A 25,340-nucleotide genomic window follows, 5' to 3' on the forward strand; every position below is an offset into this window, starting at 1 on the left:
TTTATTATTGAACAACAACCATGTTCTCAATGAACCCAAAAAACTCATTAATATCAAAGCTGAATATTTTTGGAAGTAGTTTTTAGTTTGTTTTTAGTTTTAGCTATGTTAGGGGGATATCTGTGTGTGCAGGTGACTATTACTGTGCATAATTATTAGGCAACTTAACAAAAAAAAATATATACCCATTTCAATTATTTATTATTACCAGTGAAACCAATATAACATCTCAACATTCACAAATATACATTTCTGACATTCAAAAACAAAACAAAAACAAATCAGTGACCAATATAGCCACCTTTCTTTGCAAGGACACTCAAAAGCCTGCCATCCATGGATTCTGTCAGTGTTTTGATCTGTTCACCATCAACATTGCATGCAGCAGCAACCACAGCCTCCCAGACACTGTTCAGAGAGGTGTACTGTTTTCCCTCCTTGTAAATCTCACATTTGATGATGGACCACAGGTTCTCAATGGGGTTCAGATCAGGTGAACAAGGAGGCCATGTCATTAGATTTCCTTCTTTTATACCCTTTCTTGCCAGCCACGCTGTGGAGTACTTGGACGCGTGTGATGGAGCATTGTCCTGCATGAAAATCATGTTTTTCTTGAAGGATGCAGACTTCTTCCTGTACACTGCTTGAAGAAGGTGTCTTCCAGGAACTGGCAGTAGGACTGGGAGTTGAGCTTGACTCCATCCTCAACCCGAAAAGGCCCCACAAGCTCATCTTTGATGATACCAGCCCAAACCAGTACTCCACCTCCACCTTGCTGGCGTCTGAGTCGGACTGGAGCTCTCTGCCCTTTACCAATCCAGCCACGGGCCCATCCATCTGGCCCATCAAGACTCACTCTCATTTCATCAGTCCATAAAACCTTAGAAAAATCAGTCTTGAGATATTTCTTGGCCCAGTCTTGACGTTTCAGCTTGTGTGTCTTGTTCAGTGGTGGTCGTCTTTCAGCCTTTCTTACCTTGGCCATGTCTCTGAGTATTGCACACCTTGTGCTTTTGGGCACTCCAGTGATGTTGCAGCTCTGAAATATGGCCAAACTGGTGGCAAGTGGCATCGTGGCAGCTGCACGCTTGACTTTTCTCAGTTCATGGGCAGTTATTTTGCGCCTTGGTTTTTCCACACGCTTCTTGCGACCCTGTTGACTATTTTGAATGAAACGCTTGATTGTTCGATGATCACGCTTCAGAAGCTTTGCAATTTTAAGAGTGCTGCATCCCTCTGCAAGATATCTCACTATTTTTGACTTTTCTGAGCCTGTCAAGTCCTTCTTTTGACCCATTTTGCCAAAGGAAAGGAAGTTGCCTAATAATTATGCACACCTGATATAGGGTGTTGATGTCATTAGACCACACCCCTTCTCATTACAGAGATGCACATCACCTAATATGCTTAATTGGTAGTAGGCTTTCGAGCCTATACAGGTTGGAGTAAGACAACATGCATAAAGAGGATGATGTGGTCAAAATACTCATTTGCCTAATAATTCTGCACTCCCTGTAGTTCTCCAGTATTGGTATCTTTTATAGAGTCACATGCTTGAATCATTCCCCGCCGTCGAAGTGGGAGTCCCATGGTACATATAATAAAGCAATGTACACCTTCTAGAACAGTGGTTCCCAACCTTTTGACTCCTGAGGACCCCCAATGAGTCACTAGTGGAAGTTGGGGACCCCCAAGCAATTTGTATTCCGAAAAATGCTCAAACAAGTACACACCAAACAAATAATTGAATTACTAAAGACATAATTATTTTATATTGAAAAAAATATGCAAAAATCGAAACATTTTAATGGAAAGGTTGGCACTGAATCTCCGGTGACTAACTTTTCAATGTTTGGTTTTATTTAGGAAAGCGGAATACTCAGTAAGCATAGATTCCTGACCATCTCATAGCAAACGCATTCCCCCATGATCCTTTCTGGGGATGCCAACTTGTGAAGAATTGCCATTTTTTGTTCTCCCCTGTTGCAAACAGATCTAATTTTGGTTTTCCCCAACGATGGAACAGGTTGTCCAGGATGTGTTGACTGAGCTCCTACTCGTGGTAGGTGACGTTGGTCCTGCTTAATGAGTCCATGAGGATGTTCCGCCCTAATTTTTTTTTGCTGTTGTAGAGCCCTCTTGTGCTTGAATAGATAGTGCTGGCAAGCAAGTTGTTCCCTACTTGTTGACATAGAATATGGTGGTGGAATTGTCTGTTCGAATGAGCACCGATGAGTGTGCCATCTTGGGGAGAAAATATTTTAACGCCAGCGCGCTGGCTCTCAGCTTCAACTGATTTATGTGCAATTTGGATTCCTTTGGATCCCATATGCCACTGATTGTTAGATCTTGCAGATGTCCCCCCCCTGACCTTCCAGCGAAGCATCTGTTGTTATGACATATTCGGGGATTTGTGCCAGAAATGATAGCCCCTCTGATAGATTGGGTGGTCGGGTCCACCACTTCATGGCTTGTATCATTGCTGGAGTGATGTGAATGATGTCCTCGAACAAACCTTGAGTCTGCAGCCACTGCTTGTCCAATCCCCCTTGGAGTGATCGCATTCACAGTGGTCGCATCCCATTCCAAACTAAGTTTTGCATCTGTAGAAGACAGTTCAGAATGAGATAAATGCACGAGGAAAGCATTCAGAGGAGTGACTTGTATATGTAGACAGAAACAGACTTTCCTGTAGCTAAAGTCTTTGCCAACTGTCAAATTTTTTCTTGTCTCTCCTGAGAGGTGAAAGCTATGTTTCAGAGTGGGTCCAAAAATGCTTCCATAAACGTCAATGTTGTTGTTGGGGGTCCAGTGAGAGTTTTGAAAGTTGACTGCAAGGCCTAGCTTGCGGAAAAATTACAGCCAGGTTGCTGTGTCCTTTAATGTCTGCTGGTATGTCTGCACTGTTACCAGCTAGCCTTCTAGGTATGGAAAGACCTAAACTCCACTCTGTCTGAGAAAGGCCGCCACTGGAGCTAATACCTTGGTAAAAATGCACAGTGCTGATTTCAGTCCGAATGGCAGGATTGTAAACTGGTAGCATATGCCTGCTACCTTGAAGCGTAGACATTTGCGGTGTCATGGGTGGATTGGTATATGCAAATATGCATCCTGAAGGTCTAAGGCTGTCATATGATCTCCAGGACTGAGAAGCTGAAGGATATCCTGGAACGTTACCATGTGAGAAGATTGTTTCTTCAGGAATGTGTTTAATTTGCAGAGGTCTACAATAGGGAACCAATGTCCTGTCTTTTTGTGAATGAGAAGAAACGAGAATAGAACCCCATCGCCTTCTGTGGTTTTGAGACTATTTCTATTCCTCCTTTCTGCAGCATATTGGATACTTCCACAAGACGTTTTAAGTGTGGAGGGGGTGGTCCTATTGGCGAGGTATTAGGCAGCATCTTTAGAAATTCTAGGGTATGACCCTTTGTGATGAGATTGAGTACCCACTTTTCTGATGTAATGAGGGACCACTGATGAAAATGGTGTGCCATCTGACCCACCAATAGAGAGGGCAAGTTGAGTAGGATAGCCGACATTTTGGACGGATCACTGCTTTTTGTTAGAATCCCTGCCTCAGGAAAAAAACTTTCCTCTAGTGCGGTGCATGTTTGCCATTGATGGTGGCTGTCTAAAAGTTTGCTAGTGCAGATATCTTGGACACTACTGATCCAGGCCAGACTGGTCTTGGGTTCTGTAGGGTCGAAAACCACCTCTCTATAGAAATATGCTCCTCTGCTCCTAGCTCCTCGAAAGGGCTGTTTGTGAAACTGAAGAGTTTCTAGGGATTTAGCAGTGTCTATATCTGTCTTGATAGACTGGAGCTCCTCATCCACATGCTTACCAAACAATGACTTGCCCTCAAAGGGTAAGTCTAAAATGTTGCTTTGGACCTTTAAGCCATTGTTCTGTATGTAGAACAGCAGGACCAGCTAGCTGTCTGAATCCTGTTGCTGAGATATCAGTGGCACAATCTACAATCTCTGCTGATATTCTTTCACCTTCTTGGAGGATTTTACAGGCTTTAACCTTTGCATCTTCAGTTAATAAGTCAATGTATGCTGATAGGTCGGACCACATTTGGCAGTTGTGGCGGCCTAATTCTGCCAGAGTTTTCCGCCCTATCTGTCATGGATGACATGAAGTGGAACCTTTTCCCGATGTTATCGAGCCTTCAACTGCCTCTGTCTGGAGGTGCAGATATTGGAGTGGACGGATTCTTGGAGCGGGGTTGGGCTGCCTTGGATACCCCTGAATCTGGTTTTGAGTGTCCGATTAAGCATGTTGGAGAGTCCTCATGGGCTTTGTATTTGTTATCAAGTCTGGGTATAACTGCGGATACTGTAGCCATATGTTTCATTATCTTGAGGCCCTCTTGCCAAATAAAGTCAATAATTCATATTGCTCTAATGGATTTTTTTGGGGGCTCTTTAAAATTGTACAGGAAGCAGTCTGTTTGCTTGGTGAAAAGCGGAAGCTCAAACCACTTAGCAGCTTGTTTTATCAGATTATGGAATCCACCGATATCCGCTGGTGGGGAATCTGTTGTTGATGGCACTGGAGGGGATAAAGTAGGCACTAGATAATCATCCCATTCGCTTTGGATTGAGACACTGTCTCTTATCTCTCCTTCCTCTCTCTCCTCATCTATGGAAGGTGGTTTGTCAGCTAGAGGATCAGCTATGCTAGCAGCTGCCTATGACAGTGGTGTAGACAGTAGCTGGGGCTTGTCTTGGCATCTGCTTCACAGCAGCTGTGTCCGCTGGGTTAGGAAACCGGTGATAATAGGCCTGAAGCATATTTTGTAAGTTGCTCACTGAAGAAATAGGCATCTGGATGGATTATCCTAATATTGTTGTTGTTGCTGATAAGTTGAGTATTCCTTCTGGTAGTGTTCAGATTGGTCACCTCTAGTGTAATAACACCTTCATCTTCCTGACACTTGACGTTAAGTTCTGATGGGCTACAAGCCACCCCAAAGAGGCAATCATCATCCGAGTCGTCATCATCTAGAAGATGTGCTGGTGGTAGAGATGAAACTTTAGTGGGAGAAGTCTGGGCCGGGAGAATCTCTGTAGGAGGTTTCTGCCTTGGAGAGATCGAGGACAAAGGTAAAAATGATGTGGTTGTCATCAATGAGGATTTTTGCGGTGTTGAGTTGTCCCCCAGATTCCTCGTCAACAACGGGTCCCTTGTTGATGTAGATTTCTTCGGCAACAATTCCCCCAGCAACGGATTCTTCATCGTCACCAGTCCACTCATCGACAGAGTATTCATCATCGACTGGTCTCTCGTCAGAGTAGTATTCATCTTCAACGGTTCACTCATGGACATAGTCTGCTCCTTTGGTGGTTCCCCCACTGACGGCAACTTCATAGTTGGGCTTAGGGCCACCAATGAAGGTGATCTTGTCAGCTAGACTGAATGCCTGGTTATTCTTGCAGTGATGATAGTAGTCGACGACGGTGACAATGAAATGATCATGCGCTTTGCCGCTGTAGTAAATGTTGATGTTGTAGTAGTCACCATAAATGAGGTGGTCATCGACGATGTCTGAGAGTAAAATTTTGATTACGTCGTCGATGGTAGAGAAAGCAAAGTCTTTTTGACTGAGTTTTCTTCAGGGAAGGAGTAAAAGGCCCAGAACGAACCTTTTCTGAAGGAACTTTTTACTTTTTTGAGGAAGATGGACGTTCCTCGTGAGTTGTATGTTGGCCAGAAGAGCTCTGATGGGATTTCTTCATGATTTTTGTAGACTCAGGTAAAGACTGTTTTTCAGCAGATCTGTGCCTTTTCTTAGATGACGGTGTTAGAAGACTCGTCACTTTCCTCTTCAGGGAGGGGTGCCTCCTGAGTTTTTAGGTCTGGGGCCAAAGTATAAGTCTGCCTTCCTTGCTCTTTCAGTGTCTTTTGTGAAAAGGTGCGTCACCTTTTACAATCCCTCACCTTATGTTCAGAATGGAGGCCATATATACATTCCTTATGTGGATCCTCATAGTGGAGCCTCTTTTTTCTGCAGCTGTTGCAAGCTCTGAAAAGTTCTTTTTAAGTTGGTTCTGACATAATGACCAGTCAGGTGTGTGTATACGTATGTATATATATGTGTGTGTGTGTGTGTGTCTGTATATTAGAGCTTATGAAGATACATTTTCTCCAAAATGTGACTAAAGATTGAAAGCAGAGCTCAGGGAGACTCCATCACATGGTGTGCAGTAGAAAATCTGAGGGAATCTGCCTCTCCTGTGAGTATTGTAGAGAGTGTTGTCGCCTGATTGGCTAAGGTTTATACTTTGATCCTTTAAAAAAAAAAAAAAAAAAAAGGACATAGATAGGCTATACAGTCAATGGTTCATTGCCAATAGTGCCTATTCTACTGATGTAGATTGCTTTATAAGTAACGTGGGACTCCCACTTTGACGACAGGAAATGATTCAAGCATTTGAATCTATAAAAAATCCAATAGTAGAGAATGAGTGGTCATGTAACAACCAGAATAGCTCCATCCTGTCAGTCCATTTATTTCTAACAAACAGGTCTTCAATAACATCACATTCTTAATCCCCACTTCCCAAAACCCTTTCTAGTGTCCTTAAAAACGGACTGGATTAGTCATTTATCTACTTTATAATAAGACTCCACTGCCATCTACTAGATTATAATCTGATCTGATCAGAAAAGATTTACTTGTATCATCCTCAAGTACACAGAATATACCAGTGGTGCATACTTACATCTGGCTGGAAAGGAGGCTTCATCATTCCGGCATCCAGGCGTTTGAAGTTAATATTCCTAAGAAACGGATGAAGTTTCACCTCCTCTGCAGCTGTCGGCCCACAACCCAACCTCTCTTTTGGGTCTTTGGCCAGCAACTAGAGAGGAAAAAAAAGCAAATTTACTTTGACAATCTCTGAGACTTTCTACCCTGTGAGGTGAAACTGAAAAAAGGCACTTAAGACACTTTTAAAAACAGCAGTACAGAAATGCTATGCTCATTGACACAAACATGTAAACACACCATCCCTCATCCTTAGCCTTCATCTTTGCCTCGACTCAGTTTAATCCAGTTCCACTGACTTTTGTTCAAAATAGATGATGTTGCATAAATGCATGCGGTTTTGGAGAGAATCCTAAAACGGATGTCTGAACCAAGTCAATAAAGCTTGATGGATCAAGGATGACACTGCAAAGAAATTGGTGTTGCATTGTCCACATCACTATTTATCAAAGACCTCTGCAAGTCACAAAAAGCGCATTATTGGTACCTGTCCTGCAAAATGGAATGAGCTCTGCCCCCCAGTCTAACATTTGCAGTACTGTAAGCCAGGTCTTGTGAAAGGTGGCAACCAACCAAAAAGTAGAAATCACATGGGTGAGTGTACTCCAGAAGAAGGAAAGAGAGGGTGTGATGAAATTACTTGCAATCAAAAATCATCCTGGGGAATTTCATGTATTTTTTCCTCACTCTCAACTGCCTGGTTTTTACAGTGCTACAATATTGCTGGCTCGCATGTTTTGTGCTGCCTTTCCTAATATCCTAACAAGCAAAGGATGATATAGCAGGACCACTGCACTCTATGGTCAGGTGGCCACATATTGATTTCTTCAGAGGAACTCCTGACTTTTTGGTAAAACGTAACAAGTATTTCCTGTCCATAACAGACAAAGATGAAACCATCTGCAAAAACTGCAATAGGAACTGGGAGCTATCCTACATTTCTATATAATTCCAAATTGCCTGTCAACATTACTTTAGCAACATGCCCTGAGATACTCATAATGAATTCCCAAGGAGAGAAAAATCTGTAGTATGTTTAAACCAACAAATATTCACTAATGCTTCAGGATCATAAACCTAGTGTTATTCAAGAACAGTAATTTTAGTTAAATTCATTTTTATTAAAACAAAACAGAACATCACAAAAATAAACATGGGCTTCATATTCCGTCATTTGTAAAAAGTTTAATGATATTAAAGAATGGATAATGTTACTTACCAGTAGATATCTGTTTGTGGCATGTAGTGCTGTAGATGTGCATGCTGTGCATAAGCTCACCATCTAGTGTTGGGTTCAGAGTAGTTCAGCTTGTTTTTTGTTCAAAGAAAATATTTGAGTCACCAGTTAGAGTGACTCCTCCTCTCGGTAAAACTGCGCATGGGCATTGAGTCCTTTGTTAGATTGTTTGTCCGCAGGCAGAAGAGTGAAGTAGTGAAAAGAGTATAGTAGGATCTAAAAGATGTCCATGCAATATATTTACATATGTACATTATTATATACCTATATCTCTCTCTATATATATATATATATCTCTCTCTATATATATATATATATATATATATACATACATATATATATATATCCGAGCCCAACACTAGATGTCGGAAGAGCTATGCATAGCATGTGTATCTGCAGCTACACATGCCATCGAACATATATATATATTTATTTGATTGCAATCTGTACACACTTCCAGGGAGGGCTCGTGTGAATCTACAGCACCACATGCCACAAATAGATGTCTACTGGTAACATTTTCTGTTCAATGGCATCTGTAGCTGTAGATACACATGCTGTGCATAGACTGTAAAGCAGTCCTTCTATAAAGCGGTGGCTAGTGGGTAGGGGCTGCAATTGTTTGAAAAAGTGTTTTTAGTACAGCTTGTCCAATATTTGCCTGTTGTCTGGCAAAGATGTCTACACAATAATGTTTAGTGAAGGTGGGTGGAGTAGATCATGTTGCTGCTTTACAAATGTCTGCCATAGGTATGTTACCTAGAAAGCCATAGATGCATCCTTTTCCTAGTGGAATGTGCTTTAGGTGGTACAGGTAATTGTCTCTTAGCTTCAGTATAGCAAGTCTGAATGCATTTGACTATCCATCTTTCTATAGCTGTTTTAGATATTGGATCTCCTTTCTGTGGTAATGAGAAAGATACAAAAAGTTGTTTTGTTTTCCTAACACGTTTTGTCCTGTCTATGTAGTACATAAGAGCTCTCTTGAAATCTAGAGTATGTAGAGCTCTTTATGCCACTGATTCTGGTTTTGGGAAGAAAACTGGCAATTCTATTGTTTGATTAATATGAAATTCCATTGGAAGACATTTTGGATTTGTTCTTAATACAATCTTTTCTTTATGAACCTGAAAGAAGGGTTCTTCTAAAGTTAGTGCCTGGAGTTCACTAACATGCCTGAGAGATGTGATAGCAATTAAGAATGTTACTTTCCATGAAAGGTATTGTAATGGGCAGGAATGTAATGGCTCAAATGGTGGAGCCATGAGTCTTGTGAGTACAATGTTTAAGTTCCAAGATGGAGCTGGAGGAATTCTTGGTGGAATTATTCTTTTTAGTCCTTCCATAAATGATTTAATAGCTGGAATTCTAAACAAGGAAATATGTTGTCTATTTTGCAGATATGCAGCTATAGCGACTAATGTAAACGAACAGATGTGTAGGCTAAATTTGCCTTTTGTAAATGTAATAAATATTGTACAATGTCCTGTACTGTTGGTTGAAGACGGTCAATGTTTTTTGTTTGAGAATAACAAACAAAACATTTCCATATTGCTGCATAGCACTGTCTAGTGGTAGGTTTGCATGCTTATTTTAGTATATCCATACATCCTTGTGGTAAATGTAACTATCCAAGTTCTATGACTTCAGAAGCCATATCGCTAGATTGGGTGATTTGGGATTTGGATGTCCTATCAGTCCCTCTTTTTGTGTCAGAAAATCCAGTCTGTGTGGAAGTTTTTGATGAGGAACAACTGAGAGTTCCAGAAGTGTTATGTACCATGGTTGACATACCCAAGTAGGGGCCACTAAGATCATTTTGAGGGAAGATTGTTTTATCTTCCGTATTAGGAATGGTAAGAGTGGGAAAAGCGTAAGCAAATATCCCTGACCAACTCATCCACAGAGCATTGCCCTTGGACTGAGAGTGTGTGTACCTGGAGGCAAAGTTTTGGCATTTTTTGTTTTGTTGCGAAAAGATCTATTTGAGGTGTTCCCCATTTTGTGAAGTATTGTTCAAGGACTTGTGGGTGGAGTTCCCACTTGTGTGTTTGTTGATGTGTCCTGCTTAGCAGGTCTGCAAAATGGTTGTCTGTGCCTGGGGGATGTTGTGCCACTATGCGAATATGGTGGCAAATCACCCATTTCCACAGTGATTGTCTAGCTGTGACAGTTATTGAGATTGTTTCCCCCCCCCGTTTCTGGAGATAGTAAATTGCAGTCATATTGGCTGTACGTATCGACAATGTTTTGTGCTGCAATTGTGGTAGGAATGCTTTAATTGCCAAGAATATTGCTTGCAGTTCTAGGTAATTGTTATGAAGAGACCTGTGAGTGACGTCTCATATTCCCTGAACTGTTAGGCTGAGGAGATGAGCTTCCCACCTGCTGTTTGAGTCATCTGTTGTGAGAGTAATCTGAGGCAGAGGGTCTACAATGGGCTGACCTTTTAAAAGGTTTGTGGTATTCCACCACTGTAGAGAGAGATAAAGTCTGGTGGTCCAACAACACTAGATCTTGCATTTGACCCTGTGCCTGAAACCACTGACGAGAGGGACATTGTTGAAGAGAACGCATATGAAGTCTAGCATCAGGCAATATTGGAATACAAGATGCCATCATTCCTAACAGTGTCATCACAGTTCTTACTGTGTATGTTTGATTCTGTTTTAATGTTGCAATTAATGGATGAAAAGCTTGTATCCTGTTTTGGTTGGGAAATGCTATTTCTAATTGTGCATTTAGGATAGCACCAAGGTATGGTTGTGTTTGTAGAGGTTGAAGGTGGGATTTGACACAGTTTATGGTAAATCCTAGAGAATGTAAGAGGCATATTGTGAGGGAATTAATTGGCTTTGATGAGCCAATCGTCCAGATAAGGGAAAACATGAATTTGTTTTCTTCTGAGATGTGCTGCTACCACTGCGAGGCATTTTGTGAATACTCTGGGAGCAGTTATGACTCTGAAGGGTAACACTTTGAATTGGTAATGTTTTCCTGCTACAACAAATCTTAGGTATTTTCAGTGTGCAGGATGAATGGAAATGTAAAAGTAAGCATCATTCAAGTTTAGGGCTGTCATGAAGTCTCCTATTTGTAACAGAGAAATAACACCCTGAAGAGTGACAATGAGAAAATGATCTGATAGAATGTAGTGATTTAAGGGTCTGAGATCTACTATTGGTCTGAGAGACCCATCTTTTTGGGGAATCAGAAAATACAGGGAGTAAATTCCTGTTCCTTGGTATTGTAATGGTACTGGTTCTATAGACCCTTTAGAAGACATAAATTGACTTCCTCTTTGAGAAGAGTTAGATGATCCTGTGAGAGTTTTTGTGTATGAGGTGGTATATTTAGTGGAGTGGAAATGAGCTCCAGATAATAACCATTTTGGATAATCTGCAGTACCCACTGATCTGTGGTAATTTTAGTCTACTGGGGTAAAAAAAAGTTGTAATATTCCCCCTACAGGAGTGATGTAGTTTAGTGTTGAGTTTGTTGAGTCATTGTTTAGAGATTGATGAGGAACCTCAAGATGAAGATGGTTTTCCTCTTGCTTTATTATTGTTTCCTCTATATGACCCTCTAAAATAACCTCTGTTGTATTGAGAGGTGGTTTTAGTTTGACTTGTGGTTTGTTCTTTGAATGATGACCTGAATCCTCTACTAAACCCCGCACGACGAAAATTACTTCTATGTGTGGTGGCTTGCAAAGCTCCCATGGCTCTGGCAGTTTGATCGTCCTTATTTAATTTTTGAAGTGTGGTATCCACTTGTGGACCAAATAAATGCTCCTATCAAGGGCATATTTAAAACCGCCTGTTCTACTTCTTGTTTGAAGACTGAACATCTAAGCCATGCACAACATCTTATGATGACACTTGTATTAATACTACGTGCTGCTGTATCAGCAGCATCAAGTGCACAGCTAATGGAGTTGTTGGATATTGTTTATCCCTCATTTACAATCTCTACCCCTCTTTTAAGATGTTTCTTCCATAACATCCCAGTGAGCTCTATCATATCTAGAAAGTAGAGCTTGAGCATTGGCAATTCGCCAATGATTGGCTGCTACTCTTTTCCCTGGGGCATCACTTTCTTTGTCAGGAGGAGGTGTGTCCTCTGTTGACCAGCTATTAGCTCTCCTCCTTACAGTAGATGCCACAATAGAGTCTGGAGGAATTTGTGTTCTTATATATATATAGAGGATCAGTGGGTGCAGCTTTATACTTTTTATCAACTCTAGGAGTGATAATCCTTGCTCTAACAGGCTCTTTAAATATTTATTCTGCATGTCTGATCATTCCTGGTAACATTGGAAGAAATTGGTTTTCATTATGTGTTGCACTAAGGGTGTCAAATAAGAAATCTTCCTCTAAGGGGTCAGTGTACATATTTACATTGTGATATGCTGCTGCTCTTGCTATCACTTGTTGATATGATGTAGAATCCTCAGGAGGTGAGGGTCTAGTTGGGTAAGATCCGGATCATTTGGTGTAATGGGATCCAGATCATACTCATCCCATGGGTCTTGCTCTGCTAATGTATCCCCTATATCTTGAGACCTACCAGGTGGTGAACTAAGTTGTGTGAACCCTAACCGAGTGGGAGATGTTGGTGGAGTATGTTGTGGAGAAGTAGGTAAAGGTGGAGATGTAGAAGTATGAGAAGAAATCTTTTCTTTAGCAGTCTTCTTTGTAGGTACAGAGGAATGAAGACTTTCTTTAAAAGTTAATTTCCTCTTTGGAGGAAGCAGAGGTTATGTTATAATCCACCATGTACCTTGCTGAATTTAAAGTTGGCGCAGTTTAGCGAACTTCCAAAAGTGGTTCCACATGTGGTGTAGGGGATGTTACAGACTGTCCAGAGTCACTGAGAGTCTTTTGTTGTTTTTTCGGTTTCAAAGCTTTTTTCGGATGGAAAATGTTTGGTGCCAAAATTGTAGCTGTTTGGAGTTTCTTTTTGTGTCAAAGCAGTCAGTACCGAAACAACGTACAATTTTTGCTTTGTCGTTGCCAAAAATCGAGCTACTGGAGGTCGATGGCGAAGACTTGTCTTTGGCTTTTTTAGGTCCTGAGCTGGTATGCCGGGCATCCGATTAAGTTTTTCGTCTCAGACCATGGCTGCTATGCGGTGGTGGACCAGTGACCTCTTTTGTTTTATCCAATGGGAAAGGGGGCTTTTTACTTACAGTTTGTGCTGGTTGTAAATGTTGACTCTCAATGTCTGACTGCACATCAGAGTCCGAATCTTGAACGGAGAAGACTCCCTCTTGTTCCACATCTTCTTGCACGTGCTCATCGCCGAAGATGTCCAGTGTATCTTCTGTCTGTCGAGATGCCATTTCCATTCAATGAGCCCTTCTGTCTCTATGCGTTTTCTTTGACCGTAAAGAACCGCACACTTCGTAGGTCTGATCGTTGTGGTCTGGTGAAATCACAAATTACACACCTGGTGTTGATCGGTGTGTGGAAACTTCAAATGGCATCAAGGGCAAAACCAAAATGGAGTACGCTCCATCAGTGCTGCATTGTTAGATAGTTTGATACCACGTGGAAGAGGTAGGCCCAAGGAGGGCCCGACTGGGTCTTTCTGCCCCGAAAGGTCCCAAAAAATGAGATTCTGAAGGTAGAAAAAGGAATCGAGAGTTGAATATTAAGGAATACGCGTTCGAAAACAATACAGACAACTATAGAAAGACGGAAAGAATCCCGTTTTAGACTGTTTGGAGCCTAGAACTGGGAGAGAGAGGAACACATGTCCGAACCCAACAGCAGAGAAAAACAATCTGACAAAGGATTTGATGCCCATGCGCAGTAATACCGAGGGGAGGAGTCACTCGATCCCGTGACTCGAAAACTTTCTTCAAACAAAAACAAGCTGTATTACTCCAAACCCAACACTAAATGGCGAGTTTATGCACAGCATGTGTATATACAGCTACACATGCCATCGAACATGCATTTATTACTTTTCTATGAGTGGTACATTTTGGTTTAGGGTTTTCCCCCACTGTTATTTATCTTGTGAGAAGGCAGAGGAGAGGGTGAGAGGAGGGTTCTCACCATTTGCAATGCAATTTTAACAAAACAATGTATTTTTTCCTCTATTTTTATTATTTCCATAGAACTGCATGAAAATTCTGCTACTTTATAAAAACTACTCTATGTTCTCCATGAATTGATTTCTTGGCTGGAAATCTAGCTGATAAGCAAGGAACCCAGACTTTTTGCCTAAAAGCATCTAAGCTACAGGCCTGTCGTACAATCTATTAAATTCCCTAAGAGGAAGGCCTTGTGTGGTTGTGTGGGTATGCCAGCATGCTGATCAGTAGCTCCACATCCAGTACCCTTGCGCACTTTTTCCCATCTCACCATCTTGCAGGCAGACTTGGCTTCCTCAGAGAACTTCTCGGAGTACTGCTCCTGCTCTTCCTGCACACGCTTCTCCACCTCTTCCCGTTTTACCCGCTCCTTCCTGGCGCGGAACGGCGACTGACCTTCAATCATCTCGTATATAAGGCATCCCAGTCCCCACCAGTCTGGGCTGAAGGTGTAATGCTCATTGTTAATCACCTCTGGAGCTAGAGGAGAGGAAAAGCAAGAATAAAGCAGAGTCGATCTCCGTGCATGTATATCAGAGTACAAAGAAAACCTTTAAAGATTTCTGAGTTACTGTCATCAATTCCTTACTGTCTTTCTATGACTTCAAGTGACAAATAAACAGACATTGTTAAAGTTCAGTCGAATTACTGTAATACCCTGTTAGTTGGTCTACCAAAAAATGAAAGAATCAACATTTGTGCATCAAGGGTAGTAGCCAGAATTCTAAGAGGATTTTACAGCAACTCTTAAAAAATGCATTGGCTATCAGGTGCTCAGGCAATTACATCTGAAAGAGCTTAAAGACAAAGCCATATTTTTGCCACATCAGATGTTCATAAAAATCTTTCCAACATGTCTGTACGTATGCTGGTATTGTCTTCCAAAAGCTCCCAACTCTAAAAGAATCATTCTCGGGGGTGGATTATTGCCTGAAAATGGAACCAAACAGACTGGGCTTTTTAAATGTTTAAAGGATGGAACTAATCTATCTTTTGCTCAGAATAAAACTATAAACCTATTTAGCTTGCTGGATTTTATAAATCATACAGAAATAGTATGCTTAAGGCTACCTGTGTGTACCATTATTGCTCTTAGTGCAATTCTGATTTAACTAAACTAAAATAATAAACCCTGAGCAACAACTTCAGCAGCAGCAGAAGACAATTAGTTGTATATTAAAATACATAAACAGGAGACTGCCACAAGGAGGATTAGTAAAATTAAAAATGTGACAAGCAAAACATGACTGCTGAGCTTTCAACAGGCATAATTAATATGTTTTAGTGCTTGATACCAGTTTTGACGTTTTGTAAGACTGTAAGAACAAGCATTACTATTATTCAGTTCAATAATACTGTTGACCACTTATTAGTATACACTATAAACCCCACTGATCCATGGTGTGCAACAACTAATCTTGCTCATATTCAACTCAATGGCATTTAATTTATTGACTTCAATGAAAGGGCGACTGGAACACATGAGGAAGTGGAAGTCCTAAATTACTTTCCAAATGTATGGCGGTAGAAAGGGTTACGGCTATATGTCAGAAAATGCACATATATACGATTTGTGCTTTTTTGAATAAATGAGCAGTCTGTTCAATATTACAAATCATAGTTCTGTAACACTGGATGAGGATATAGTCACTGGTGTAAAGATAAGTGACTAGGTACACTCACGCGAAATTCTCCCCATATCACAAAAAACTCTGGTCAGCTAGATGGAATTTCTGGTTGTGCCTAATCGTCACACCATGTACGTAGCTAGATGTACCAGGTCACCATTAGGAGAAGGTTAACCTTTGGATGACATGGGTATCCCTTTTCGGCTGGAGAAAAAGCTGCAACAAATACCTCAGATATTTACTCCTTTTATGGGTTCTTTTTAATGAAGTCAGCTTGTTATTCTTCTTTCTATTAACTGCTTTCTCATACTTTGTGCCTTGTGATGTCACACAATTGCAGTCTTCCAACAAATGTGGACAGTTTGTTGTCTATGATGATTAACCAGGTTTTACCACTTGTCTTTCCTTTCATGGTCAACCCTATTTGTAAAGTGGAAGTATTTGCAAGGACAGTAGGGTTTACATATGGCAAGGCAACAACTATTAATTGAAAACATAAGCTTCACCCACTGATTGAGAAAGGCCTGTATTAACAAACCATCTCAGTGATCCAAGTCTGCCATGTTTGACTTACCCATGTAGCCAACAGTCCCAACTCTTCCTCGAATGCTATCGCCATCAGGTATCTTAATTGCTAACCCCAAATCTGAGATCCTGATGTGTCCTATGGGAAAGAAACCAAACTTCAACAGAGTGCTGAAAAGTGGGAAAGGCCACCAGTGGGTACTTGATGGTCGTTGCAGGATAAATGGTAACATTTTGCAGAAGGTCCTTTGCTGCCAGAAAACAGTAGGGTGGAAAAGGCCATCAGAAACTGTCGAAGGTCCACTGCTGGGCCAGATGAAAATATCAGCAGAAATCACATTACAGATTGCAAATGAGGAATTTAACATTGCATTATGAGATTATCAGTCAAAACCCTTAATCAAATTGGTGAAAAGTAGAATTGTTTACTCTAATGTTTGCATCACAAAATACCACAGAAATATAATCTAGGGGAAACATTAATATTACTCCATAACTTTTACTACGGTTCTTTTACATATTCCGCAACAGCATAGTAAGGCTGCTGCTGCATAGCAATCTGACCTGTTCAGGAAAACACCAGTTTCAGAGCTAGCTTTAACAACAGCACTCTCATCAAATGTGAGCCTCACACCCAAGCACCCAGCCAGATTCTCCAAGTGAGCCAGATGCTTCAGGACAGCCAGATATCCAAGGCTACCCTAGACACGGAAGGCCAGTCAGACGCCCAAAAGCCAAACACCAAAGGCAAGCCAAACACCAAAGGCAGAGGACACCCATGGTAAAATGCTGGCATGCTGGAGGTTATGCCACATGAGACACCTGTGGCAATATGCTGGAGCTCGCATACTGGACATAATTCTTGGCATTAGGGGCACCCATGGATAAAAGTTGGTTCTGCCATATTGGAGGTTATTCTTGGAATTAGGGAGGACAAGCATGGCGCAGGGGCTGGGAGTTCAGGCCCATATGACGAAATGTTAGCCCTTAGGAAACTATAGGGAATATCTAGAACTTTGATACATTGGTCACTCTTTGTATGTGGATGCAATCAATGGCAACATTCTGGCACTGGACTATAGCATGTAATTCTTGCCACACGAGGGAACCCAGGGTATATGGGATGCACCTATGACAAAATGCCGAGCCTGGCACAATGGAGGTAATCACTAACATACAGGGACACCCACTGCACAGCTTGAAAATTGAGGAAACTAATGGGGCACATCAGGATTCACTGACTTGGCACGCTATGAGATTAGACTTTTGAGAAAAAATATGTAAAACTGCAGCACTGAAGAAGTTACAGGAAGAAGTAAATATACTCTTGTGCGTCACCACAAACAGAAACACTTGCAAAAAGTATTTCCGTTGCACTTTGTTTCTAGTTTTACATGGCAGCAGAGGACTGGCAGGAAACACTGCAGCACTGAAGAAGTTAGAAAAGGCAAGACAAGGGTGGACAATGGTGTTCAGATCACTGTGGCCTAAAAGAGAGGAGACAAAATGGAAAAGAGCTGCAGCCACAAAGCCACTCAACATGGCAGCCCCATACATTGAGGATAGAGTACTGCAATGGGATTTCAATGATATTTCCAAAGGCAGGCTTGCTCAGCTTCAGAGGCCCCAAGATGCAGGAAACCCTTTGGCATGTGGTTGCAGAAAAACAGACCATGCCAGTTTGTCAGGCAGTCCCTGTATCACGGACTCCAACCTTTTATGTAATAAGAGCTACTTATGTTCAATGAAAATCATCCTGTGCTACTAATAGTATTAGTGCTTTAATAGTGACCACATCGGGCAAGATGACATTTTCAGCCACACAAAAGATTACAAGTCATGATCACCTCATTGCATCAGGCAGGGTAGCCAACAGTAATGTAAACAAGACTTTCAGTTTGTAATGCCTTTACATAGGTAATATATTATAGCTATAGCCTGAATGGCCAGGCACAAAGGAAATACTATTTGTAACCTTTAAATATACTTTCGGAATCCAAACATTTTAATCCTAGACTCAGTTTATGAGTTCTGAAAATACATTAATTTTTGTCTTAAATACACACTTTTCAATTTCGTTACACATATATAAAGGAAAAACTTCGAATTTAGTAGGCTGAGCTAGACACAAACGAGCTACCTACAGGTAGGTGGAGAGCTAACAACTTGTAGGAAAAGCCTGCTCTATATGAATGGTTTTCCAAAGCAACAATTTAAGTACCTCTGGATTAATGCATCAGTTTTGCAACAAAAGTCCCCCTTTATGAGTACAGTGGTCAATTAACCAACATCATATGTGTGTATACTCATTTAAAGGATGAAGATTGTGTCATGTAGCATCCTGCTTATGTAATGGCCTAACCCTAGCCACCATCTTTACTGTAACGTCTTGAGCTACAGGCAACTCTACCCACAGCGGCTAAACTCACTGGTTTATTAGTGTACAGTTCCGAGGGTTTTTCAAATACACATATAGTAAACAGGCCCCTCTGTGTTCCAGGAGAAACGATACAGAACAATTATAACTAACCCAAAGGTAGGAAAACATACACAATATTACTATAACAAAAATGAACAGAACACAGTAGACATACCTATACCCATCTACGTAAAATATACCCGGTATACCTCTCTCACAAGGGCAAAATATGCCAAGTGTTTTTTTCTTCTATCCAAAGCCTGAAAATCAAGTAAGAACAATTTGACACTGAAGCTCGCAGCATACCAGGTTTAAGTCCTGTAGGAAGACAACGCACCTACCAAAGCAGGAATGTAACATAACAAGATAACTTTCCCAAGTACATCCTATACTCAGTGTGTCATCTGAAGGGACATAAGATAATCTGTCCGACTCAGTGAAAACGATGAATGCATAACCTATGACCAATCAAAGGATAACAGCGTCACGAATAAAAGGGAGGGTAATAAATCACCCTGCGCGCATGCGCCCGTGCACGAGTAAACACTTCCCAAATAACTGAAAGGAAAGGACAATGCTAACATTAACTTCTATGAACTAAATCACGGAAGATCTTTAGATATCACTGGCAGTTCTCTACCAGTGTACCACTGAATTGAGAGAAAGGGATGTGGGACCTCAGCAGATAGCAGACACTCCGATTCTGTGCTGTCATGTTATATGATAAGTATCTATGAAGCCACTGATTGCATTATCGGAGTCTCGAGCAATTGTGGTTCTAGCAGATCACACATGCATGCAAAGTCTGTTATGCCACATTAAAAAGATTACAACGAATAGCTTGCTTTCAGATTTGGAAACTCATAATGACAGGTTTTCCCGCCTTCGAGGTCTAGTTCCATACAAGCAGTTGCATGAGGTAGAGTTTACTTTAAAAATTCTAGGATATCTTGCAGCCTGAACCTATATTAAGAATGTGCTCCATTCATTTGTGCAGAACAATTCCACAACCACTAACCAACAGAACCCACACTCAGAATCTGCCTTCAAGCATGCTCACTGCACTCAGGCTCACGGGTAATTGAAAATTCTTAAACAAATCAACGATTTAGCAGCCGATGTGAAAAGCATCTTTGGAAATACTCACCGTCATCGTCCAAGAGGATATTCTCCGGCTTCAGATCCCTGTGAAAGAACAGACAGCTTGGTGTGAAAAGGAGCTTCACAGCGAGGAGCTCTGATTCCTGCAGTTAGAACCATTTCTGGACCAGGCACATGCCAGCACCAGGCAGGGCTTGTGCGCCCCAGCATGGGTCTGTATGTAGGGTGACCAGATTTTGAGGAGCAAAAACCGGGACAGGTCAGACATAAAAGAAGGACTAAATACTTTACTCTCACTTTTATATATGGCCTGTCCCGTTTTTTTGCGTAGCTTTGTGGATGTGTGCCTATACATGTGTGTTATACATACATATATTATATATATATATATATATATATATATATATATATATATATATATATATACACACACACACACACACACACACACACAAACACTTACAAGACTACATATATAAAATTAGTTATGGCTTGACCTCCCACCCTGCACCCCCAACCCGCCCACACCCACCTCTCTCGGCTCCCCACTCCCTCTCTCTGCTGGGAGAAGACAGAGGACTGTGTTGCCGGACAGTAACAGATATATTACTTTAATTATTTCATACTTTGTAGGCGTCTTTAACGTATGCTTCCCTAGAAGATTTGACCTTTGGCCCAAAGGGCGGTCAGAAGTGCTTTCTGCAAATGTATCTTTTTTTATAAGTCCTGGTGTAAACGGAGTATGTATGTGTGTGCTTATACCATGTAGATGGGGATTCGGTGATTGTTTTCTAGGCCTTTCGTTAAAAGCTATGGAATGGGTCTGATTGGGAGCAGCAGAAAAATAACATATCGAAACAACTGCAGAGTTGTTGCTTAGATCAATCAAAACACGACTGCAGATGCAAAACAAGAAGTCAAAAGAAAACTTGTACAACTAGAATAAGTAATAAAAAAATCAAATTCTATTAATATGCACTGGCATTAAAAGTAAAACAAATAAAGATGTTCTTTGCTGTTTTAATGTGGGGATACACTGCAGCACTTTGGTTTCTTTCCAAGCCACCTGATTGAGCACGTCTGTGTATCTTGTGCAGGCAGAAGTGCCAGCTTCCTTACTCTGTGGTCCTACCTCGAAGAGTAACTTCACCCAACTAACAGCCCTGGAGGCGCATGAGGTGTCTAAGAGAGTTCATGGCGTGGATGGATGTTCATTATGAGGCCCGAATAGACATCTTGGGATGAGGCTGGAAACAGTGTCAGGTTCTCACAGGGCCCATCTCTGGGTCATAAAGGTGTTCAGACTAAATGCTCATACAATGCTTGGCCTCTGCAGAGCGACTCACATTTTAAGTGCCGACTGTAAGAATGATTCTACGGGATGTGCGAGAAGAAGTTACACAGCTGTCAGAAAAACAATGCCAATCAAAAAGAAAATGTACTATTTACAGGCGAAAGGGGGGGGGGAGAGAGATAGATAGATATGACGGAGAGGAGGAGCAGCTGAAAGAAAGGAGGTACACGCGGACCTAGAGAGACACAGTAATGAAGAGGAAGAGGAATCAAGTGTGAGGCTTACGTGTGAGACGAGCAGATGGAGAGACTTCAGAAAGAGCCGTGGTGAGAAACGGGCATAAGTAAGTGATACAGAGGGGAAGGCTGCTGCGGAAAGGATTGGGAAGGGAACACTGTGCAAATGAAACACTCAAAACTACAAGCCTCCTTCCATAGACCTTGTAATGTTTAATTCACAATCTGAAATTGCCGGGACCTCATATTTTCAAAACAGAAACATTCTAAATTCTTGCTCAAAACATATACTATTCCTACTACTTTATTTTTGGATACGTAACAAAAAGCAGTGCTAACAAGCATTTGCAAAGCCAATGTTTGTTGTTGAATGATTTGTCACAATGTACTCGGAGCAAACACACAGAGGCAAACAAATGCTGGTGAGGTATGATGCTGTGTCGCACACTGGATTCAAGTAAACACGTTTTAGACGAAGTCCCTGTGACACAGGCCAAGCATCTTGCACCGCATGACAAGTTTTGCTTCTTTGACCATGCCCCTTTGACGGTGTGTATCTGGTCTTCCTCGTCTTAGTGCCGTGTGCCTCATCCACTGGTATGAACAAAATGTGGCTGTGTGTGTTGCTCAGACCTCGATTCAGAGATGCAGCATTCGCTTCTCTGTCACGGAAGTTCACTTCAGACTTCAGGAAATAACGATTGAACTATTAACCTCATCCCCAAAACAAGGGTCCTCATTTTGACCCTGGTTGTCCGAAGACCGCCAGGGTCACAGTGGCTGTCTCATTATGAGTGTGGCAAGTTGGCCTCTGCCAAGCCGCCACATCCCCGCTTATACTACGCCAGAGCTGTTGGACAGCCGGGCCGGAGATTAGTATCTCTGACCCAGCGGTCCACTGAAGACTGCCGGCGGCATCATGAGTCTGCTTTCCAAAAAAACCCTGTTGGAAAGGCTACCAGTGACATAAAATGTATTTCCTATCACCAGCAGGAGATTCCCCCAACCCGCCCCCTGCAATCCCAATAACCCCACCCACCTCCCCGCATTCACACACCCACACGTACCCCGCATACACTCATTCACCAACACTTACATACATGCATTCACTCACACGCATCCATACACGCATTTACTCACATGCATCCAAACACATTCACTCACACGCATCCATACAAGCATTCACTCACTCATCCATACACACATTCACTCACACGCATCCATACACGCATTCACTCGCACGCATCCATACACGCATTCACTCGCACGCATCCATACACACATTCACTCGCACACATCCATACACACATTCACTCACATGCATCCATACACACATTCACACAAACATTCCAACATGCACTCACTTCAACAATCATACATACATCCAAACAGCCACACACACACATTCAAACATGCATTCAAACACCCATATGCACACGCATTCAAACACGCAAACACTCTTACAAACACGCATACACACTTACATTCACACATGCAGACAACACCCAGTCACACACAACACCCCCCACCCTTCAAACCCCCTCCCCTGTCAGACAACTGAATTACCTTGTCCGGTGAGGAGGTCGTCCTGCAGGGAACATGAACAGGCGTTTCCACCACCAGCAGCGCCCCACCATCAGGACCCAGCCAGGCCGAATTACTGGTCGTAATACGGCTGGAGGAGTCCTTTTGGGGGGGGGGCAGGGCCGGTGGTAGAACCGCCCCTATGTCTCTGACTGCCAGCACGACTACTGGAGAATTTCCACCCAAATTGTGGCAGAAATCCTTCAGTACTCGTAATATGGTGGTAGGGAGACCGCCAGCACTGGTGGTCTTCTGGCACCCCTTGCTCAAGCGGTCTTCTGAAAAGACTGCCGAAGTCATGAGGGCCAAAATGTAAAAACATTCCAAAGTAAATGACGCCCTTCTTACCACTAGACCTCTGTTTATTTTGTAAAAGAATACGTGCCATGGCCCATAATTTTTTTGTGAAAAGCCCTCTTGCGCTGTACAGAATGTTGCAAATGATGAACACCAATGTGGACTAGTCTTTGTTTCACCTCATGATTCCTTCATCTACCGATATACTCTTCTTACCCCGGAACTGCCTTCTCATAGGTTCCTTTATATTTATAACCCTGCTTTCTCTTTTTGCCACTGTTTTAGTCTTTTTCTTCCTCCTTCTTTACCTTTTGCTTCTTTTCTCTCTATCCCCCCCAACCAAAAATAAAAGTGCCAGTGGTCCCCACCTTTGCACTAGGCCACACCCTGGACTTCCCAGACTGGCCCAGGCAGGGTCCGTGGTCAAGGCAATGGAAACAGTGCAATATAGCCGTACGTTCACCTGTAAACAATGCCCTCCTGGTGCAAGTGATCGAGGCCGCAGCAAAGCTCTGCAGCATAGAATATGACGCGCTCTTCAGTGAAGCCTGGATTGCCCATGTTGTAGATGTGGAACTTGAGGTCACCGCCGTTCATAATGGTGAGAACCAGGCACAAGGCATCTTTTGTTTCATACGCATATGCCAGATTGACCTGAAACAAACAGCAGAGAGGGAGACATTGTAAATAAATTAAGGATGTTTGATGAATCTACCAACAATGCTGTGCAAAGGACATTCTCCGATTACCTACCACCCTCTCTGGTCTACGGGCACACAGCAACTTGCTGCCCCTGTGGCAACGCTGATTAGTCCTGCTTATTCTAATTATTATCTGTGTGTCTGTCTCTCCTTTACCCTCAGCTTCATGCCATCAGGCGCTGCGTCCCATACCACGATAACCACCACATCTTGGTGGACATCACACACAACATGAAAACACTTCCCACAGAGGCTCAAAATAAAAACCCTCCCAATTACATAGCGCCCCACATGGGCTAGTAAGCGCTTAACAAATGCCACAATACTTTGCAATAGTACCGGAACTTAATGCCCTAAATCAAAGGATGAGATCGCAGCAATAGCTTTCTGATGTATTAACATAGTCCTTTTCTGCCCTCTAGTGGGGATAATTGCAAACTACTACATCAACACAAATATCATATTTGCAGTATTTATTTATTAAATTAAATACATGCACTGTTACTGAAAACCGTTGCATACAAAGAGACTTTAAAAGCCTAATACAAAAATTCAACTCAATGCAGCTCATGGGGCCCCAATGATTAAACAAGCATTTGCAATGCAATGGGTCTCGCATTTTGTTAAGTTAGAGATAGTAGCTATGTAAACTACTAACCAGACTTTTCTTGCCTCATTAAATGGAAAAGAAAAAAAAACTGAGCGCGACTGCGCTGCAATGAAAGAGAAAAAGTAGTCCCGAAACCGTACGGAAAACATGGAGCCTCGTATGTTTCCAGTAGTTGGTGCGCTTGAGGAGGGCTAAACACCGGAAAAGGCTTGACGTATGCATGCCTTACACTAAAGAAAGCAAGTGGATTTTCAAAGGCAAGCCCACAAACCAATGTAAGGGACTGACGTGACATTGGCGTGGTTAGAAGCCCAAAGAGAGATTACATCAGGAGATGAAGCGCTTTGCGCTCGCCCCTAAAAAGGAATTATCGAAACCAGCTTGAGGCTTATTCACAGTTAAAAAAAGTTTGGATTAAAAAGAGATAAGAGATATGCCATTGATATAGTCACTAGCTAGACTCTTGCGTCTGTTTTTTTAGTCTATTTACTACACGTCAGCAATAGGGAACAGTGTGCGGTTAGTCTGAGATCGGTCGCTAGCTGGGACTCGATTACAGCTCTTCTACATGTTTTGATTCGTCTTGTCAGGAAGATAGGTTCGAGTCAATGTCTACGCTCTGCCAGGAGGGAAGGATAAGCACATATTATGTCTTCGATTGATTCCCAAAGGTAGCTGCATAGCCGGCATCTGATGCTGCCGTCCAGGCTCCACCCTCTCAGGCCCATGTCTAGAGTTGGTAGGTCTCCAAGTCGGCTTCCACTGACCTGCCATTTCACAGCTGAAGAAGGGGTGGGAGCCAGACAGGGTTGGGGAGCATAAGCATG

At 42.1% G+C, this 25,340-nt stretch overlaps 1 protein-coding gene across 1 annotated transcript in view; it reads right to left on the bottom strand.

Moving 5' to 3' along the window:
- Positions 1-25,340, bottom strand: part of LOC138265851 (G protein-coupled receptor kinase 5-like) — a 377,657-nt gene that overhangs the window by 38,521 nt on the left and 313,796 nt on the right. Inside the window, exons 9-13 of the mRNA XM_069213945.1 lie at positions 23,666-23,856; positions 19,838-19,875; positions 16,321-16,410; positions 14,390-14,598; positions 6,735-6,872 (exon numbers count right to left, since the gene is read on the bottom strand). Coding sequence (XP_069070046.1) covers positions 6,735-6,872; positions 14,390-14,598; positions 16,321-16,410; positions 19,838-19,875; positions 23,666-23,856 — 666 coding nt within the window. The remainder of the gene's footprint in view (positions 1-6,734; positions 6,873-14,389; positions 14,599-16,320; positions 16,411-19,837; positions 19,876-23,665; positions 23,857-25,340) is intronic.

The sequence above is a fragment of the Pleurodeles waltl genome, chromosome 11 (assembly GCF_031143425.1).
Source record: "Pleurodeles waltl isolate 20211129_DDA chromosome 11, aPleWal1.hap1.20221129, whole genome shotgun sequence".
Classification (NCBI taxonomy): domain Eukaryota; kingdom Metazoa; phylum Chordata; class Amphibia; order Caudata; family Salamandridae; genus Pleurodeles; species Pleurodeles waltl.